The sequence below is a fragment of the Oncorhynchus clarkii genome, chromosome 2 (assembly GCF_045791955.1).
Source record: "Oncorhynchus clarkii lewisi isolate Uvic-CL-2024 chromosome 2, UVic_Ocla_1.0, whole genome shotgun sequence".
NCBI classification, from domain to species: Eukaryota; Metazoa; Chordata; class Actinopteri; order Salmoniformes; family Salmonidae; genus Oncorhynchus; species Oncorhynchus clarkii.
The window spans coordinates 13,912,449-13,931,824 of NC_092148.1; the positions used below are offsets into that span (position 1 = coordinate 13,912,449).

General features: G+C 44.8%; 2 protein-coding genes across 2 annotated transcripts; both read left to right on the plus strand.

Annotated features, from left to right (window-relative positions):
• Positions 1-4,851: 4,851 nt before the first annotated feature.
• Positions 4,852-7,964, plus strand: LOC139379634 (C-type natriuretic peptide 1-like). The gene is made up of 3 exons (XM_071122442.1): positions 4,852-4,974; positions 5,611-5,797; positions 7,247-7,964. Exons 2-3 carry the CDS (start codon positions 5,699-5,701, stop codon positions 7,541-7,543), a joined length of 396 nt encoding a protein of 131 aa, XP_070978543.1. The 5' UTR covers positions 4,852-4,974; positions 5,611-5,698; the 3' UTR covers positions 7,544-7,964.
• Positions 7,965-14,189: 6,225 nt separating this feature from the next.
• On the plus strand, positions 14,190-19,307 carry LOC139422287 (glyceraldehyde-3-phosphate dehydrogenase-like). Its single transcript, XM_071173479.1, has 11 exons — positions 14,190-14,340; positions 15,003-15,048; positions 16,311-16,413; positions 16,675-16,781; positions 17,001-17,091; positions 17,316-17,431; positions 17,549-17,630; positions 17,871-18,022; positions 18,356-18,434; positions 18,706-18,887; positions 18,981-19,307. The coding sequence occupies exons 2-11, from the start codon at positions 15,026-15,028 to the stop codon at positions 19,048-19,050; spliced, it is 1,005 nt and encodes a 334-aa protein (XP_071029580.1). The 5' UTR covers positions 14,190-14,340; positions 15,003-15,025; the 3' UTR covers positions 19,051-19,307.
• Positions 19,308-19,376: the final 69 nt, after the last annotated feature.

Consider the following 19,376-nt stretch of genomic DNA (forward strand, 5'->3'; position numbering starts at 1 on the left):
GATATTACTGGAGAATGTTGCTGAATTTGCAAATCCATCCACCTTACTGTCTGTAGGCCAGTGTTTGAGACCACCTAAAGCAAGACTGAGCCCGGGTGCTCAGTCTTAAAATGATTATATTTTAAATTATCTGATTTAATCTCTTCAGTTTTTGTTGGATAGCGTTAATGCTGAAGAGATCCTGATTTGGTATTTTGTTATTTTCTGGTCTTTGGGGAGGTAAATCTAGCTAGCAAAATCAGCCATTGGCTATCAGAAGCTAGGTAAAGGCATCTGCCATTCAACTGTATGAGTGGAAGTGTAATCAACCAATCACAACCAATGATTTAATGAGTGGGACCGTTTTTACAAAAACGTATAGAAACCTCTGCCTCGAAGGCTAAGGGGTCACTGCGCAATAGCAAGCAGTAATTTTCCCGCTTTAGCTTTTGTCAGCAGCTTCTCCCTTTTCAAGAATAATTATAATTTTCAAACGCAAGAGATGCAAACTGTTAAACAGTTGTTCAAGTTCTTGCTAGCTAACCAAATGACACCTGCATCTCTAGCTGTGTAAAGTACGATAGAAAAATTACATTTACCTGATTTGTTTGATATTAATAGTTCGCAATTAATGCCTAATAATAGATAGGATATGTCTGTCGTTTGTATGGTCTCCACTCTAGTTCCCTGCAGCTAATCTGGGTGTATGGTCACCAGAGATGGCTTGAGTTGACAAGAGTTAAAGACTGCATTACATAGACTAGATGTGGTGGGTGTAACAGAGAGATAGCCAGGAGGAGTTTAGAACAATTCCTCATGGTCTCAATCATCCTTGCATCTGGGAAACTAAGCCAGGGTGGGGTTAAGACAACAACCTACGTGCAGATAATGACAGGATGAACCCAGAGTGGCTTATGATGCTCCTTGGTCTGAATGAGGGGGGTTGAACCAACCATGACTGAGCATTGTTAGTGTCAGCTATATATAGGACTCTGCATTTGTGTAAAGGTTAGGTTACTCAGTCCAACTGAGAGATATAAGTTGAAACATCTTTCCTACCCTACCAGCTTCCGATGTCATTCTTCTCTGAGCTGCTCCATGCCAAACCCATCTGAAGCTGCACACTCCCTTACCAGCTTCCGATGTCATTCTTCTCTGAGCTGCTCCATGCCAAACCCATCTGAAGCTGCACACTCCCTTACCAGCTTCCGATGTCATTCTTCTCTGAGCTGCTCCATGCCAAACCCATCTGAAGCTGCACACTCCCTTACCAGCTTCCGATGTCATTCTTCTCTGAGCTGCTCCATGCCAAACCCATCTGAAGCTGCACACTCCCTTACCAGCTTCCGATGTCATTCTTCTCTGAGCTGCTCCATGCCAAACCCATCTGAAGCTGCACACTCCCTTACCAGCTTCCGATGTCATTCTTCTCTGAGCTGCTCCATGCCAAACCCATCTGAAGCTGCACACTCCCTTACCAGCTTCCGATGTCATTCTTCTCTGAGCTGCTCCATGCCAAACCCATCTGAAGCTGCACACTCCCTTACCAGCTTCCGATGTCATTCTTCTCTGAGCTGCTCCATGCCAAACCCATCTGAAGCTGCACACTCCCTTACCAGCTTCCGATGTCATTCTTCTCTGAGCTGCTCCATGCCAAACCCATCTGAAGCTGCACACTCCCTTACCAGCTTCCGATGTCATTCTTCTCTGAGCTGCTCCATGCCAAACCCATCTGAAGCTGCACACTCCCTTACCAGCTTCCGATGTCATTCTTCTCTGAGCTGCTCCATGCCAAACCCATCTGAAGCTGCACACTCCCTTACCAGCTTCCGATGTCATTCTTCTCTGAGCTGCTCCATGCCAAACCCATCTGAAGCTGCACACTCCCTTACCAGCTTCCGATGTCATTCTTCTCTGAGCTGCTCCATGCCAAACCCATCTGAAGCTGCACACTCCCTTACCAGCTTCCGATGTCATTCTTCTCTGAGCTGCTCCATGCCAAACCCATCTGAAGCTGCACACTCCCTTACCAGCTTCCGATGTCATTCTTCTCTGAGCTGCTCCATGCCAAACCCATCTGAAGCTGCACACTCTTACTGTCTGCAGATTATATTCTTCTGAAACTAGGCTATGTGCGGCGTGCATGTGAATATATTTCACATTCTTTGATTGTGTAGGCTACTTTGTGGATAATTTCTCTATTGTAGTACATCATTGATAAATCGTATAGGTCCACTTCACGACTTTGATACGCAACAGTAGGGATTGAGGTGAGTATATGCAATGCCCACTGAGCAAAAGCTCCACTACACCCTGGCCCTTTTGTGTTTTACAAAAAGTGCACTCCTACATGAGTGCGCTGGTATTACAGTTGATCTCTTTTCAGAATCAAACCTTTCAGAATCACTGGAGGCCTATAGGTTTGCCACTGTGCAAACATATAGTCTATAATAAATTAAAAAGCTGTTAATATATTAATGTCAAGAAAGGAGTGTATATGGCCTGGAGAAGCAGTTCTATGTGCTGACTGAATGGAAGCTAATAATTATTAGTTTTTTACTCTGGTCTTGGGAAGAAATTACAAGTCCTCACTGTCTGAGACAGAGTACAAAGGTATCAGACACCAAGGGAGACCAGACTCAGTACTACAACAGGCTTTAGGCTATAGCCAATCAGGTCAATGCTTATGCCTGTGTATCTGCAGGTAGTCTCTTAGGACAGACAACACCAGCACGTATGAGAGATTTGGTCCTGGGTGCTGAGATGAATCTGCTGGTGATCAGAGCATGTGTTGAACCTTTGTGTGCATTGCCTGCTGGTGTTATGGCAGAGAGGCTGCAGGGGGCTGAGAGCAGATGGTACTGACAGACTGTAACTCACTGTATGAGGGAGAGAAAGCACCACACACAGGGTAAAGCGAGGCTATAAAGACAGGATGGAAAGTGAGGCTTCGCAATGACCACTATACACACAGCAGAGATGCTATGACACAAATGCAGTGCAGGGATATACAGTGGGGAGAACAAGTATTTGACACACTGCCGATTTAGGTTTTCCTACTTACAAAGCATGTAGAGGTCTGTAATTTTTATCATAGGTACATTTCAACTGTGAGAGACAGAATCTAAAACAAAAATCCAGAAAATCACATTGTATGATTTAAGTAATACATTTGCATTTTATTGCATGACATAAGTATTTGATCATCTACCAACCAGTAAGAATTCCGGCTCTCACAGACCTGTTAGTTTTTCTTTAAGAAGCCCTCCTGTTCTCTACTCATTACCTGTATTAACTGCACCTGTTTGAACTCTTTACCGGTATAAAAGACACCTGTCCACACACTCAATCAAACATACTCCAACCTCTCCACAATGGCCAAGACCAGAGAGCTGTGTAAGGACATCAGGGATAAAATTGTAGACCTGCACAAGGCTGGGATGTGCTACAGGACAATAGGCAAGCAGCTTGGTAAGAAGGCAACGACTGTTGGCGCAATTATTAGAAAATAGAAGACGGTCAACCACCCTCGGTCTGGGGCTCCATGCAAGATCTCACCTCGTGGGGCATCAATGATCATGAGGAAGGTGAGGGATCAGCCCAGAACTACACGGCAGGACCTGGTCAATGACCCGAAGAGAGCTGGGACCACAGTCTCAAAGAAAACCATTAGTAACACACTACGCCGTCATGGATAAAAATCCTGCAGCGCACACAAGGTCCCCCTGCTCAAGCCAGTGCATGTCCAGGCCCGTCTGAAGTTTGCCAAGAACATCATTCCAACCGTGAAGCAAAGGGGACAGGACGACTGTACCGTATTGAGGGGAGGATGGATGGGGCCATGTATCACGAGATCTTGGCCAACAACCTCCTTCCCTCAGTAAGAGCATTGAAGATGGGTCGTGGCTGGGTCTTCCAGCATGACAACGACCCGAAACGCACAGCCAGAGCAGCTAAGGAGTGGCTCCGTAAGAAGCATCTCAAGGTCCTGGAGTGGCCTAGCCAGTCTCCAGACCTGAACCCAATAGAACATCTTTGGAGGGAGCTGAAAGTCCGTATTGCCCAGCGACAGCCCCGAAACCTGAAGGATCTGGAGAAGGTCTGTATGGAGGAGTTGGCCAAAATCCCTGCTGCAGTGTGTGCAAACCTGGTCAAGAACTACGGGAAACATGATCTCTGTAATTGCAAACAAAGGTTTCTGTACCAAATATTAAGTTCTGCTTTTTTTCAAATACTTATGTCATGCAATAAAATGCAAATTAATTACTTAATCATGCATGATTTTCTGGATTTTTGTTTTAGATTCCGTCTCTCACAGTTGAAGTGTACCTATGATAAAAATTACAGACCTCTACATGCTTTGTAAGTAGGAAAATCTGCAGTGTATCAAATACTTGTTCTCCCCACTGTACACACCTACTGATGGGGTGGTGGGGTTACCAGACCGATGGAGGACGACCTCCACTGTAGGTCCAGTTTCAAAAATTGGTCCTACCCAGCCACTGTATCCGTTGGGCGCTCTTGTCATGTTTCTGTTTGCCCTTTGACCCTGACAGGTGTCCTCCCGTGACATCATTGTGTTCCAAGCAGGGGAGATGTGTGGCCACTGGCAACCTCTAGTCACCTTGGTGATGACAAACACTCCTACTGCCATGACATCATCCCAGTGATGAAGTAGGGGAGGGGAGATGGAGGGGGCCGGAGGGAGGATATTTGCCGGTATAAACCCACCGCATCATCCCAGCTGATACACTAACATTAAACCACTGCCAAGCGAACACAAACGCAAGAGGCAAACACATCCTTTCAATAACATCACTGAGAGAGAGGGACGAGGAGAAAAGGAGGGGCAAAGCGTGAGAGTGATGCTTTCAGCAGGTGCCAAACAGTGAGAGGTAGCTGATAGAGAGGGAAAGACTGAGAGAAAGAGATGCAGCCAGCCTGTGAGAGCACACAGTGACCCACAGCATCAGAGACAAGAGAAGAAGACAGAGTGTGAGTTGTTTCATGCATTCTTTATTTGTTCGTTTAGCGAAAGGGTGAGAGGTTATGCACCTGTACTTTCAGGTTGATTAGATACAGAGGAAAATGGAATTTGTACCAAAAAGTAGGTTTTGCTGCATATTTCATTGTATACAATGAGTGTTTTATTTTATTTAGTACGTTATTATCATGCAGTAATTATTATTCCTGAGTAAACACTTAAATGCATCCATGTCTATTTGATCTTGAAGAACCAGGAAGTATAATGTACTGATTTGTTATAGAGGAATCAGGGGCTCATTTGTAGATCTGATGTTTTGTAAGATATTCAATGAAAATTACTACTCATCTCACAGACATAATGTCACAATTTCTACCTCGTCTCAGATTTTCATACAGCAGTATATTGTGTGTACAAGGCAATTTCTCATGTATTTGATTATTAACATCAGAGTATTAAATGTGATTATAAAGCATGATCATGGATGTACCTTTATGGTCAGTAGAGTCGTGGTGGTGGTCATTGCTCTGTGTGATGTGTAGTCATAAACATTTCTCTGTATGGTTTTAGACATGTATTATAGTTGTATCAATAGTCACTGTATTATCTATATTGGCATATTAATATGAATTCCTCTGTTTTTACAGAATCCTGTTGTCATTGCAGTGTCAGTGTAGTCGTGTCCAGCCAGTCTCCTGCATTACTGTTCCTGCCCTCCCTCTACTCACTGCTGCCATGCTGTACCCAGCTCTGCTCTGTGCTGCTCTGCTCCTGATAACACCCCTGGGGCACACAGAGGGGCGCACTCTGCACCCCTCACCTGATGCCATCCAGGTAAGGAGGGGGAGTGTAGGGGAGAGTGGGACAGAGGGGAGATAGAGAAGGAGGGGGAGAGGAGAGATGGAGGGGGAGTGTAGGGGAGAGGGGGGATGGAGAAGGAGGGGGAGTGTAGGGGAGATTGGGACAGAGGGGAGGGGGAGTGTAGGGGAGTGTAGGGGAGAGTGGGACAGAGGAGAGAAGGAGGAGGAGAGTGGGACAGAGGGGAGATGGAGATGGAGGGGGAGTATAGGGGAGAGTGGGACAGAGGGGAGGGGGAGAGTGGGACAGAGGGGAGGGGGAGTGTAGGGGAGAGTGGGACAGAGGAGAGAAGGAGGAGGAGAGTGGGACAGAGGGGAGATGGAGGGGGAGAGTGGGACAGAGGGGAGATGGAGGGGGAGTATAGGGGAGATGGAGGGGGAGAGTGGGACAGAGGGGAGAAGGAGGGGGAGTGTAGGGGAGAGCGGGACAGAGGGGAGAAGGAGGGGGAGAGTGGGACAGAGGGGAGATGGAGTGTAGGGGAGTGGGACAGATGGCAGAAGGAGGGAGAGTGTAGGGGAGAGTGGGACAGAGGGGAGAAGGAGGGGGAGTGTAGGGGAGAGTGGGACAGAGGGGAGGAGGGGGAGAGTGGGACAGAGGGGAGATGGAGGGGGAGTGGGACAGAGGGGAGATGGAGGGGGAGTGGGACAGAGGGGAGGGGGAGAGTGGGACAGAGGGGAGAAGGAGGTGGAGTGTAGGGGAGAGTGGGACAGAGGGGGGATGGAGAAGGAGTGTAGGGGAGAGTGGGACAGAGGGGGATGGAGAAGGAGGGGAGAGTGGGACAGAGGGGGATGGAGAAGGAGGGGGAGTGTAGGACAGAGGGGGGAGGGGGAGTGTAGGGGAAAGTGGGACAGAGGGGGATGAGAAGGAGGGGGAGTGTAGGGGAGAGTGGGACAGAGGGGGATGGAGAAGGAGGGGGAGTGTAGGGGAGAGTGGGACAGAGGGGGGAGTGTAGGGGAGAGTGGGACAGAGGGGGGATGGAGAAGGAGGGGGAGTGTAGGGGAGAGTGGGACAGACGGGAGATGGGGATAGAGAAGGAGGGGGAGAGTGGGACAGAGGGGAGATGGAGAAGGAGGGGAGAGTGGGACAGAGGGGAGATGGGGATGGAGAAGGAGGGGGAGTGTAGGGGTAGCTAGGGAGAGTGGGACAGAGGGGGGATGGAGAAGGAGGGGGAGTGTAGGGGTAGCTGGGGAGAGTGGGATGGAGGGGGAGAGTGGGATGGAGAAGGAGGGAGTGTAGGGGTAGCTAGGGAGAGTGGGACAGAGGGGGGATGGAGAAGGAGGGGGAGTGTAGGGGTAGCTGTGGTGAGATGGGGAGTAGAGGGTATATTTGGATTGAGGGCAGAGATGGATCATCAATAACTTTTTTACGGAGCTCGTGACTTTTCTGGGTAGTAATAGTAACATCATATTTGTTGTTCCTGCCTAGTTTGTTGAGCAGTTTCTGGATCGCTACAACGACCTGACCCTGGATGACCTGGAGAACCTGGTGAGCAGCCAACCCGAGGAGCCCTCCTCTGCTTTTACTTCCGGGGTCAAAGTCGCTGAGTACCCCAAATGGGCTGACATACCAGCACAGGGCGACAGCACCTGGCTCCGCCTCCTGAAGGGGACCCTGGCCAATCAGAAAAGAGCTGTGACGGACCGGTCGAGGAGGGGGTGGAACCGAGGATGCTTCGGGCTCAAACTGGACAGGATCGGGTCAATGAGTGGACTGGGCTGCTAGTGGAGAGAGAGGAAGGGACTGACGCCCCACAGGGGATATGAGGACGAACACACAGTAGGCTGCTACACAGCACACAGTCATTTACACACATGTGGTGAATACAAGGATGTTAATGTGAGTACAAAGGAGGTCTACATGTAGCGTAGCTGTAGTGTACTTGCTGTATTGCTAATGTGGTTCCATCGAGCTTAAAGAAAGTTACTCTGTATGTCTCCTGGCTGTTGGAAGGGGTTAGCTGTACTTATATTGTACATCTATTCATTTGAATCTTGAAAGTATCAAAGTTATGTTTACATCAAGATGTTATTCTATTTTAAGTCTCTGAGTGTTGTTTTGACAGTAAACCTGCACTTTATTTAAAACTAAGTATTTAAAAGTGTTGTCTTTCTTGACTAATATTGTTCTTGTTAATCCTGCAGGAATAGTTATGGCATGTTTAATGGAAATAAATATAATAATATAATTCAAGTCCAATGTTTCTTCTCTCTGCTATTGATTAGACATTTGGCATTAATACATGTACACTGAACCACGTTGTATTGAGTGTTGTTCTATTAAAGTCCTGACATCTTCCAGTGGCCTCCACTCCACTCCTCCATGTGTTCATTTCACATTGGCATGCGTCATCTACATATTCATGCATTTCCATTCAATTTGAAGGTTCAATTTCTCACAGCAGATATTTATACCTCTGTTTCCATGGTCGTTTTTATTAAATCTGCCACAGGCAGCTGAGGGAGAGAGAGAAGGTACATGTCTTCCTCAGAGCTAAATGAAATGCCTGCATTAAATGGTGGGGTTGTGTGGGAGGACCAATTAGGGCTTGGACCTACGCTAATCAAGCTACCACTGAATTTACTATGTCGTTAGTATCTCACTTATAGAAGGGAGTTAACTCTTGTCTATATGACAAGTACTTCCCAAACAGAACATCATCTCTCTTTAAATACAGTTCTGGGTTGGGGAAAGAGGGCATTTCACCAGGGTCAGTTCTGGGTTGGGGAAAGAGGGCATTTCACCAGGGTCAGTTCTGGGTTTGGAGAAAGAGGGCATTTCACCAGGGTCAGTTCTGGGTTGGGGAAAGAGGGCATTTCACCAGGGTCAGTTATGGGTTGGGGAAAGAGGGCATTTCACCAGGGTCAGTTCTGGGTTGGAGAAAGAGGGCATTTCACCAGGGTCAGTTCTGGGTTGGGGAAAGAGGGCATTTCACCAGGGTCAGTTCTGGGTTGGGGAAAGAGGGCATTTCACCAGGGTCAGTTCTGGGTTGGGGAAAGAGGGCATTTCACCAGGATCAGTTCTGGGTTGGGGAAAGAGGGCATTTCACCAGGGTCAGTTCTGGGTTGGGGAAAGAGGGCATTTCACCAGGGTCAGTTCTGGGTTGGGGAAAGAGGGCATTTCACCAGGGTCAATAGAGTGCATTAGAGGTTGGGAGATGGATACTGAGAGTCTCTAGAGCAGGGGTACTCAACTCTGACCCTAAGAGGGCTGGAGCCTGCTGGTTTTCTGTTCTACCTGGTAATTAATTGCACACACCTGGTGCCCCAGATCTAAACCAGTCCCTGATTAGGGGGACAATTCAAAAATGCAATGGAACTGGCTTCGAGGTCCAGAGTTGAGATTGGGGGCTCTAGAGTCATTTGTGTGTTTGTCACAGAAGAGGTTAACTCAGGTTAAAAGTCTGGATGCAGTCCCTAAAGTAAACCACAAGAGGTCAGTCTGAATTAGTCTGTCATGTTGCAAGGTCCAAACCGAAGTGCATTCCAGACTCCAGACTTAGTGCTGGACTCTGTTAATGGACATTATGAGACTGATGATAATTCAGCAGCATATGAACCCAGGTGTACACCTTTCTGATGCATGTTTTACCAGAGGTCAAATCTGAAGACATTTTCAGATAACTCAAGTTAGTCGGAGCATGGACAGTGCTGGCAACACCAGGGTTGTAGGGTTGCTCTATTAAAGCAGTAAACGTTTGGTATTTGGTCTCATTCATAGCACCAATGCTTGTGACTCTACAACCTTGTTGGATGCATTTGCGGTTTGTTTTGGTTGAGTTTCAGATTATTTTGTGCCCAATAGAAACAAATGATAAATATTGTATTGTGTCATTTTGGATTCACTTTTATTGTAAATAAGAATAGAATATGTCTCTAAACACTTCTACATTAATGTGGATGCTACCATGATTACGGATAATCCTGAATGAATCGTGAATCACGATGAGTAATAAAATTACAGAAGCACAATTATCTTGGTATTACTTTAATACACATTATCTGTCCCAAGACTTTTGCTCCCCAAAACTGGGGAGGACTATGTACAAAAGTGCTGCAATTTCTAAACGGATGAAACCCTCAAATTAAAGCTGACAGTCTGCACTTTAATCTCAGTCATTGTTTGATTTCAAATCCAAGAAAATAAGAACAAAATGCTTCACTGTCCCAATAATTACAGAGGGCACTGTATACTGACACATAGCCTACAGCAGTAGTCTTCTCGTACTCTCTAGATTTGGGTCCGTGGCTCCTCTTTAGTATTCAAAACTACTTTTGGCTTCCTCTGATTTTCTCAAAAGCACTACACAAATCTGAACATAACTAACCAACTGAACAGTGAATTATCAGACACAAATTAAACGTTTTCTTACAGAAATCTGTAGGCCTACATGAAAAACCTAAATTAAGGGAGAAGTTGGCCATTATATGAGCCTACCATGGACTACAGTATGACCTATGATGACTGTGTGATCATGTGGTGTGATATTAAGCAGGGTCAAGTACAGTACACAGTATCACCAGTGTATACCATCCACCGAGGACCGGTCTGATTCTATTTATAGAACGACCTTTACTTCACCTCTCTGACATTAAGCTGTGCAGCGGAGGCCAAGAGCAGTGCGTGTTCACATGGGGTCGTGGTAGTTCAACTATGCCCAGGTCATTGGCTCGTCACCACCCTAAATCACAACACCTGTGACAAAAATATTAGTGCTGGGTGGCATGACTGCCATTGTGCTGTTGAACATGATGTTCATGTGTCATGGCATGTCGAGCTGTGTTGGAGAACATGTTGCGCTAGTTCTGTGTTATTTCCTTCACTGTGATATTTAGGTACAAGTTGTTGTGTGTTTTGCTTGTAGAGGCATATGGGCCAAAGGCCTACGGGTTCAGACTCTACTAGTTGGTTGTTTTATATTCCTATAGAGAGCAGAAAGAGAAGATCCCCGACGCCCCTCCCTGGTTCCAACAAGTCTTTATTGACCTAATGGGACATTTATGATCAGAAGAAATGATTGAAAACCAGATTATATTTTTCAATAATAGTAATTACTTGGGTGTTTACATTTGTACTATTTCACACATGTACACGTGTGTTTCATACACATGTGAATTATATATATATATATATATATATATATATATATATATATTTTTTTTTTTTTTTTTGTTCACGGCCAGGGATCAGACATTATTAGGTTTAAGTGCCTTGCTCAAGGCCACGTCGACTTTTTTCCCCTATAGTAGTCGGCTTGGTGATTCAAACCAGCGACCACATAGGCAGTAATGGTATTCCTCATTTTTAAAATTAACTATAGATGTGTCCTTTCATTTTGTAATTGTTATTGCACACTCATTGCTTTAAAAATAATAGGTAATCATAAATGGACCAAAGTCACTGAATGTGTTTGATCCCAGAATTGACCCCTGAGGGACACCATAGTGAATAGGTGCTGAGGACGATACTGAACCACCTATGTTCACTGAGAAATATCTGTTACATAAATATGACCTGAACCAATCGAGGGCAATGCCGGAGATTCCCATCCACTTCTACAGCAGCGTGACAAGAATATTATGATCAATAGTATCAAACACGGCACTGAGATCCAAAAGAACTAGGGTAGAGCATTTGCCAGGATCGGCAGCCAACAGAAAGTCATTACTTACTTTTAATAAATCATCTTCCGTGCTGTGAAGTGAGCGGAAGCCAGACTGAATTTTTCAAATAAGTTGTTCATACTCAAGCCACCAACCACTTTTTCAAAAATCTTGGAGAAAAAGTTTAGAGATAAGTCTATAATTACTCAGTGAGGAGGGTTCTAGATTGGGCTCTTTAAGGAGAGGTTGGACCAGATCAGTTTTAAAATAGGCTGAAAAGGAGCCAGAGGTCAGGGAGCTACTTACAATAGGCAGGATGTAAGGGCCAACCCAACAGTAGGCGTGATCTAGTAGGGATCATGTCCAAGAGGAGGGAGGAGGTCTTCATGTGACCTACAGTATCAAGGAGGCACTCAAAGGATATTTGCCCAAAGGAGAAAAAGGAAGCAGTAGACAGTCTCAGAGTAGTTGCCTCAAGTGACTCCTGGCCAGCAATGCTGGTATGGAGTCAGCTACTGTCAATCTGGGATCTAAAATGTTCTAAAGTTGTGGGAGTTCTCAGAGATCAGGGTAGAGAAGTAGTTCGCTCTTGCATCTTTAACCAGCAACAATATAATTTCTCATCAGCTCCTTCATTATCTCATAGAATACCTGAAGTTTACAGGCCTTCCATTTACGTTCAGCCTTTCCAAGTTCACTTTTGAAAGTAGATGTGTGGTCGTTTAATCGTGGTGAGACGCTGGCCGGCACTTTATTTCTGGTTTTAACTGGTGCCACTGAGTCTAAAGTGGCCTCACATATATCACAGCTTTCCAGAAAATCATCGTTGTGACGACAAATAACAGGAGTAGTAGAGGATCAGAAGGCATTGGTAGAGGAACTTACTAGGAGTTGTGGAGATAATGATGTGAAAGCGAGTGGCAACAAACACATTTTTAGGAGGAGTAGGAGGAAGCATTTTAAAAACAACACTGAGATTGTCAGAGACACACATCAATAGTTTCCAAGTAATCAATATTCGGACCATAGGACAGCACCAGATCAACAGTATGGCCTTGAATGTGTGTCGGCCCTGTGGCATGTAGCACAACGTTAAAGGTTCCTAACAGGTTCAAAACTCCCTAGCTAGTGCATTATTTGGGCTAAACACATGAATGTTTAGATCTCCAAGAATAACCCTGCCATATTTAGACATAACCAAAGACAGAGGTCAGGGAATTCTGCAATGAACCAACTATTAGGTTTAGGTTTAGGAGGGTGGTACACTGGAATATACAAGGTGGGCTGTTTCATGTTAAATCAAAAGATAAGGCTTTCAAATTAGGGAAAGTTGCCACATGACACAGGGCTACATATATACTTGTCCCTACCACAGCCAGACAGACTGGATTTCTGTACATATATACTTGTCCCTACCACAGCCAGACAGACTGGATTTCTGTACATATATACTTGTCCCTACCACGGCCAGACAGACTGGATTTCTGTACATATATATACTTGTCCCTACCACGGCCAGACAGACTGGATTTCTGTACATATATACTTGTCCCTACCATGGCCAGACAGACTGGATTTCTGTACATATATACTTGTCCCTACCATGGCCAGACAGACTGGATTTCTGTACATAAGACAAGGCTGGCGGGGTAGTTTCATTTAGAGAACTAAAATGATTGGGTGTTCTTATTCAGAATGTTTTTGAGACACCAACTGTACAAAACCAGATCCACAGACCCCGTCTTGTGTTATAACAAGACTTGCCATTCGGTTACTCTGACATAGATAGAACTCAACTCCTTAGACACAGTCACTTGAGTAGACAGACAAAAACACACAAGTTACTTCTGTGAGAACGGTGTCTTGGCTTCAGGCATGAGAATGTGCAAAATGTGGTGTGTTCAGACTATATAGACTGACCTGACCAGGGCATGGCCATAGGTCCACACAGCCCTCCTCACACCCCAGGCAGGGAAGGAGAGGAGAGAAGGAGAGGAGAGAGGAGAGGTTGAAAGTGAAGGGTCATGGTCTTTGGACTGTAAATGTCACACTGTGGAGGAAAGTGATTTGATCCCCGTTTGCTCTCGCTGTCTGGCTCTCCCTATCTAGTGAGAAGGTCACACAGGAACATACCCTCTATTATATCATTTGGCCATCCAAGGACTTATTATATCTGTGTAGTGTTTCATCGTCTGTTCCTATGCTTCAGAATTAAGGTTATGGGAAGGTTAAAAAAGACATACTAAAAAAACATTCAGTGTTAATAAAATCTATTGGTTGAACGTGGCGGCCTTGAGTGAAATAAGAGGGCCATATATTCAGACAGATACAGAGAGTCTGATGAACTTCCCTGAAAGCAAAATAAATCTAAGTGAAAGCACTCAATATTCAGGCCTACACTATTCACTAGAACCCACGAAATCAATGCTACTTTAGGCCAGTTTTAGTTTAAAGATTAGGAAAGGGGATTCAGGTAGCCTAGTGGTTAAAGTGTTGGGCTAGTAACCGTAAGGTTGCTGGATCAAATCCCCAAGCTGACAAGGTAAAAATGTGTCATTCTGCCCCTGAACAAGGCAGTTAACCCACTGTTTCACAGTAGACTGTCATTGTAAATAAGAAATTGTTCTTAACTGACTTGCCTAGTTAAAATAAAACAGGGTGAACACAACAAGACCCAATTAATGTTTTCATACTATTGCTAATACAGCTTTATTGTTAGGCTACATACACTAAATTTATAATAGGCTGACTCGTCACAACTTCCTTAGGACCTTGACATTCTGAAAGGGGCGGGGTTTAGAGCCCGTAGCACACAAAGGGGCGTGTCCATACAGGGTGGAAATAAATAGGTAGCCCAGCTCTGCCAGTCCCCACTCACACCCGAAAGTCGTAAGACAGGATTGAGGCATCTCACAAACGGTAAATGACCAACCAACGAATACATTAGGATATTTAACTACATTAAATGGCTGGGGATAATATGGGCCTAGATTGCAACAAGATTAGGGAGATTGTCAAGCCAAAAACTGACAACCTTTCGATTGTTTGGTTTATTCTAAGACTTGTTTCATGCGTGACCATTTATTTAATGTCATAGTTGATGAGATGCAGCTCCAACTACTTGATGTCTATAGCTTTTTATTTATTTTTTGTTGCTTTAGAAAAGCCTATTCAAACCTCTTGTTAAAGTCACTTCAATCTGCCTTGATTGAACTCTGAATCCGTGACGCAAAGTTTAGTTAGACTTTCAAAGTTCATAACTGTTGCTTAAATAGACTATCACACATTTTATTCCAGTTTAAAACATTTTGCTTTTAAATGCAACTTTTCTTCTTTGCATAAACTTACTATGAGTTGCAGACATTTAATGTGTAGATACTGTTCAGATAAGTTATCTATTCTAGGGAACCCATGGCATACTCTATTACTCTCTTATGCTATGTTCTCTATGCCTCTGCTTACCTTAAAGCTATAACTCAGTGGCAAAGTTCTATGCCATAAAGTATGGAAATCCCCAGAAATCATAATGGATGGTCAATGTGTGTTTTAATAGCTAATGTCTCTCTTTGTCCCCCCCACAGAGGACTAGACCAACTCAGGCAAAATGGTGAAAGTAGGTGTCAATGGGTAAGATACATTTTCATTTAACCCCTTAACACAACACACACAATCTAACAATTTATCACCCCTACACACACAGGGTCCTACTCTGGCTTGACCTAGTGCAGAGCTTACGCTTTTAAACCAGATATCTATTTGAAATGGCAATCTCGCTAATATCAATTAATGAAAACAAAAATATAGGAATGAATACAATCAAGATTTCATTACATCATTCCTTACTAATGGCTGTACCCTGGTAACCTCACACATGGAGTACTGATGCCCCTTCGAAAAGACCCGCCCTCTGTTTGCGAGAAACACACAAGTTTCATATGATGCGCAAGTCATCCCCGATGATGTGTGTGGTATTCAGACGAGCCCTGAGAGGAGCTTGGCTTACATGACCCTCCTCTCTGTATCCTCTTGTGCCAGTCTTTTTTTAGCCAGGCACCCTTTGGAGGAAAGGTCAGGGGTACAGTAGTGTCTTGTTGACATTCTGAACCATCAAAACATTTTAATAGCTGTCTTACTCTAAACTAGCTCAGCGACTAAAGAGCAGGAACTGGTCTCTTGTTCTCTGTGATGTTTTCACTAGTAGACAAGTGATCACCTTGTGCTTAGTTGAATAGAACAGTTTTTTATTGTCCAGTCTACAGTTGAAAATGTGTCTTTGGCCTCACTACTCACATATGTGAGGGGGATCTGCAGTTCCCCTTCTATCCTCCTCTTCGCCTCCCCTCCACCTCTCGCAGGACAGTGTGTATTAGAGCCTGTCTGTGAACCTGATTTTTCTAGTTAAAAAGTAACTACTAATCAAACAGGCCAATCACTTCATGGGGGAGGATTACCACATGAGGGGCAGACAGGACTTTACTCCACAGAGAGTAAAGCCTCGGTCCTGTTCACTCTGCTGGCTATGATACAAAACCCCCTGAACCCTGTCCTCTTTCTCTGGAAATACAGTATTTTGAGGTCACCACATGTTCATTTGAGATTTCTCTGAAAGCTCTTTATATCCAGTCTTTAGTCTTTTGCTTCAGGTGCTACCTGAATGTTGTGGAACAGAAATGTCAGTTCAGTTGTATACATGGCATTTCTATTTGCGACCTTTGAAACATGGCTCCCTACTAAGGCACTAGCTGTTACATTAGAATACAGGAGACCGATGTGGTAGTCCCCCAACTTCATTTGTTTTTCAATAGCGAGATGTTTATGAAATTCCGTAGTATTGTTGAGGACTGGGTGTGACATCAATGATTAATGGAATGAATCGTCTTGTCCCCCAGATTCGGCCGTATCGGGCGTCTGGTGACCCGTGCTGCATTCCACTCCAAGAAGGGAGTTGAGATTGTGGCCATCAACGACCCCTTCATCGACCTGGACTACATGGTGAGCAGCCTAAAGCCTACAATGGACCAGGGACTTCTAGCCCACTGAATCAGTAGAAAAATGTACTGATCCCTGACATGTATAAAGAATTAAGGTTTTAAGACTTAGTGAATTATTTTGCTTATTAAGTGGTTTCATTAACTTCAAAACCTTTGAACGTTGCTGTCACCCTGACACCCTCAATGAACAAACCAAGGTCCTGTCATAACTTAGGATATATTAACAATAGGCCAAGAGACTCACTTCCTCCTCCCTCTTCAGGTCTACATGTTCAAGTATGACTCCACCCACGGACGTTTCCACGGTGAGGTCAAGGCTGAGGGTGGCAAGCTGGTCATCGATGGACACAAAATCACTGTGTTCCACGAGTGAGTTCATTCATTTAGTAACAAATAATTCACTTTTTTTTTTCCACATCGAAAAAAATTCATACAAATCTGCATAGAATATGCAGGAGAGACCTGAAGTCTCTTGTGGCCTTATGGAATGGCGCCCCCTTGTGGAATCCATAACAATATAAATGATAGTCTATTAGTCTATGGTGCTCTGCTTCCTCATAACATAACCCTGAACCTCCTCGTTCTCAGGAAAGACCCAGCTAACATCAAGTGGGGAGATGCTGGTGCCACCTATGTAGTTGAGTCAACAGGTGTTTTCACCACCATTGAGAAGGCCTCTGTAAGTATCCCCATCAGTAGACACAGCATCCAGAACTGTATGATATGGGAATATCATTAGAACAGAAATGACTCCTTTATAACATGACTTTACCCATCAGGCTTAACCTGCATGTGGTGCATTATGTTGAATACATACAATAACTAGGCAACCATATTTAACCAGGCTACAAAAAAAAATGTAATAATGGACTCTAACATCTCTCCCTCCTCCTCCTCCTCCAGACCCATCTGAAGGGAGGTGCCAAGAGGGTTGTCATCTCTGCTCCCAGCGCTGATGCACCCATGTTCGTCATGGGCGTCAACCACGAGAAGTACGAGAACTCCCTCAAGGTTGTCAGGTGAGTCCCTCTTCCCTCCGACTCAACACACACTCCCTCCACTTAACAGCTACTATATGCAGCGCCTGGCTATTCTGTTGCGGTTCAGACTATAATTTAGCACGTCTCTCTCCACAGCAATGCGTCATGCACAACCAACTGCCTGGCTCCCCTGGCCAAGGTCATCCACGATAACTACCACATCATTGAGGGTCTGATGGTACGGATTAAAACGCAACACCTGGGAACAATCCCCTAGAGAGGGCATAATCTGACATAACGACAGGTTTCACACCGACACAAAACACTAACAGTACAGAACAAGGGATGGACTGTTTTTAAGATCACCAACACACCATCTCTGTTTTTCTTATCCAGCCGTCCCCCACTACCACTTCTGTACCTCCTTAATGTGGATCACACCTCTCTCATCTCCCTTCCCTTAACATCTCTCTCTCAGAGCACCGTTCACGCCGTCACCGCCACCCAGAAGACTGTTGATGGTCCTTCTGGAAAGCTGTGGAGGGATGGACGCGGTGCCAGCCAGAACATCATCCCTGCCTCCACCGGAGCAGCCAAGGCTGTCGGCAAGGTCATCCCAGAGCTGAACGGGTCAGTACCACAACCTCTAAATAACTAATAACAACCAGTAAAACAAGACAATTATAATACTAGTATCAGAAGTTCACAACCTCTAACTAGACACCAGTAAAACACTATGATACAGCTGTACATTCACTTGTGACACAACCTCTATCTAGACCAGTAACACATTTATAACACTAGTCAGCCATTAATACAGTTTTCAGTCAACAGTAAAATGTATAGCAATGAAACAGACATATGTCTAAGAACCAGTCATTTATTATGTCTGTATATCAAACTGTAGAGGAGTAAGTTTAACTTTGACCTTATGCTGCTGTCACCCCCTCTTCTTCCTCACAGCAAGATCACTGGCATGGCCTTCCGTGTCCCCACCCCCAACGTCTCAGTGGTGGACCTGACCGTCCGTCTGGAGAAGCCTGTGAGTAGCCCCTCCCCCTGCCTTACCAAACTGCCAATACACATGTCTGTGTCTCTATGGTGTACCTTACCTGCCAATACAATCAAAAAGATGACACTGTCCTAGGACCAGTTATTAGACACAGTGACCACCTCTTTAAATAAAGATTGCAGTAAAGCCCATTGTTGAGTAGACAAGACAATGCCTTAATTGATACATGATTAGTTAGCATTGTAAATTTAGCAACAATGGAACAATTTAACAACCCACCTCTTGTTTGCTTGAACCACAGGCCAGCTACGACGCCATCAAGAAGGTTGTCAAGGCTGCCGCCGATGGACCCATGAAGGGAATTCTCGGCTACACGGAGCAACAGGTTGTCTCTTCAGACTTCAACGGCGACACCCACTCCTCCATCTTTGATGCCGGCGCTGGCATTGCTCTGAACGACCACTTCGTCAAGCTGGTCACATGGTACGCATTCATCCTCTGCAAATATACACGCGAACACACCTACACATTCTTGGTGAGTGAAGAAACCTGACCGTGTCTCTCCTCTCTCCCCAGGTATGACAATGAGTTTGGCTACAGCAACCGCGTCATTGACCTGATGGCTCACATGGCCACCAAGGAGTAAAGCAACCAACCAAACGCTACTGCGCTACGTCATGTGACCACATATTTCCCATTCGATTGGACTATCGCCCTTGCCATGAGAAAGTTACCCGCATGAAACAAATAACTAACAATCACAACTAATTTATTTTTGTATTGTAAGCCCCTGTTCTGGTCTTGTGAAAGGTGAGATGGAATCTGGGTGTGAAGACATTTTCTCTGTTTGTTGCACTGAACCTGCTTCATTCAGAAGCGGAATAAAAGTCCTCTGTGAGTAAATATGGCTTCCTGTTTTTCACTTGATGGGACAAAAGGAAAATTATTTAGTATATAAATGTTGATAATGGG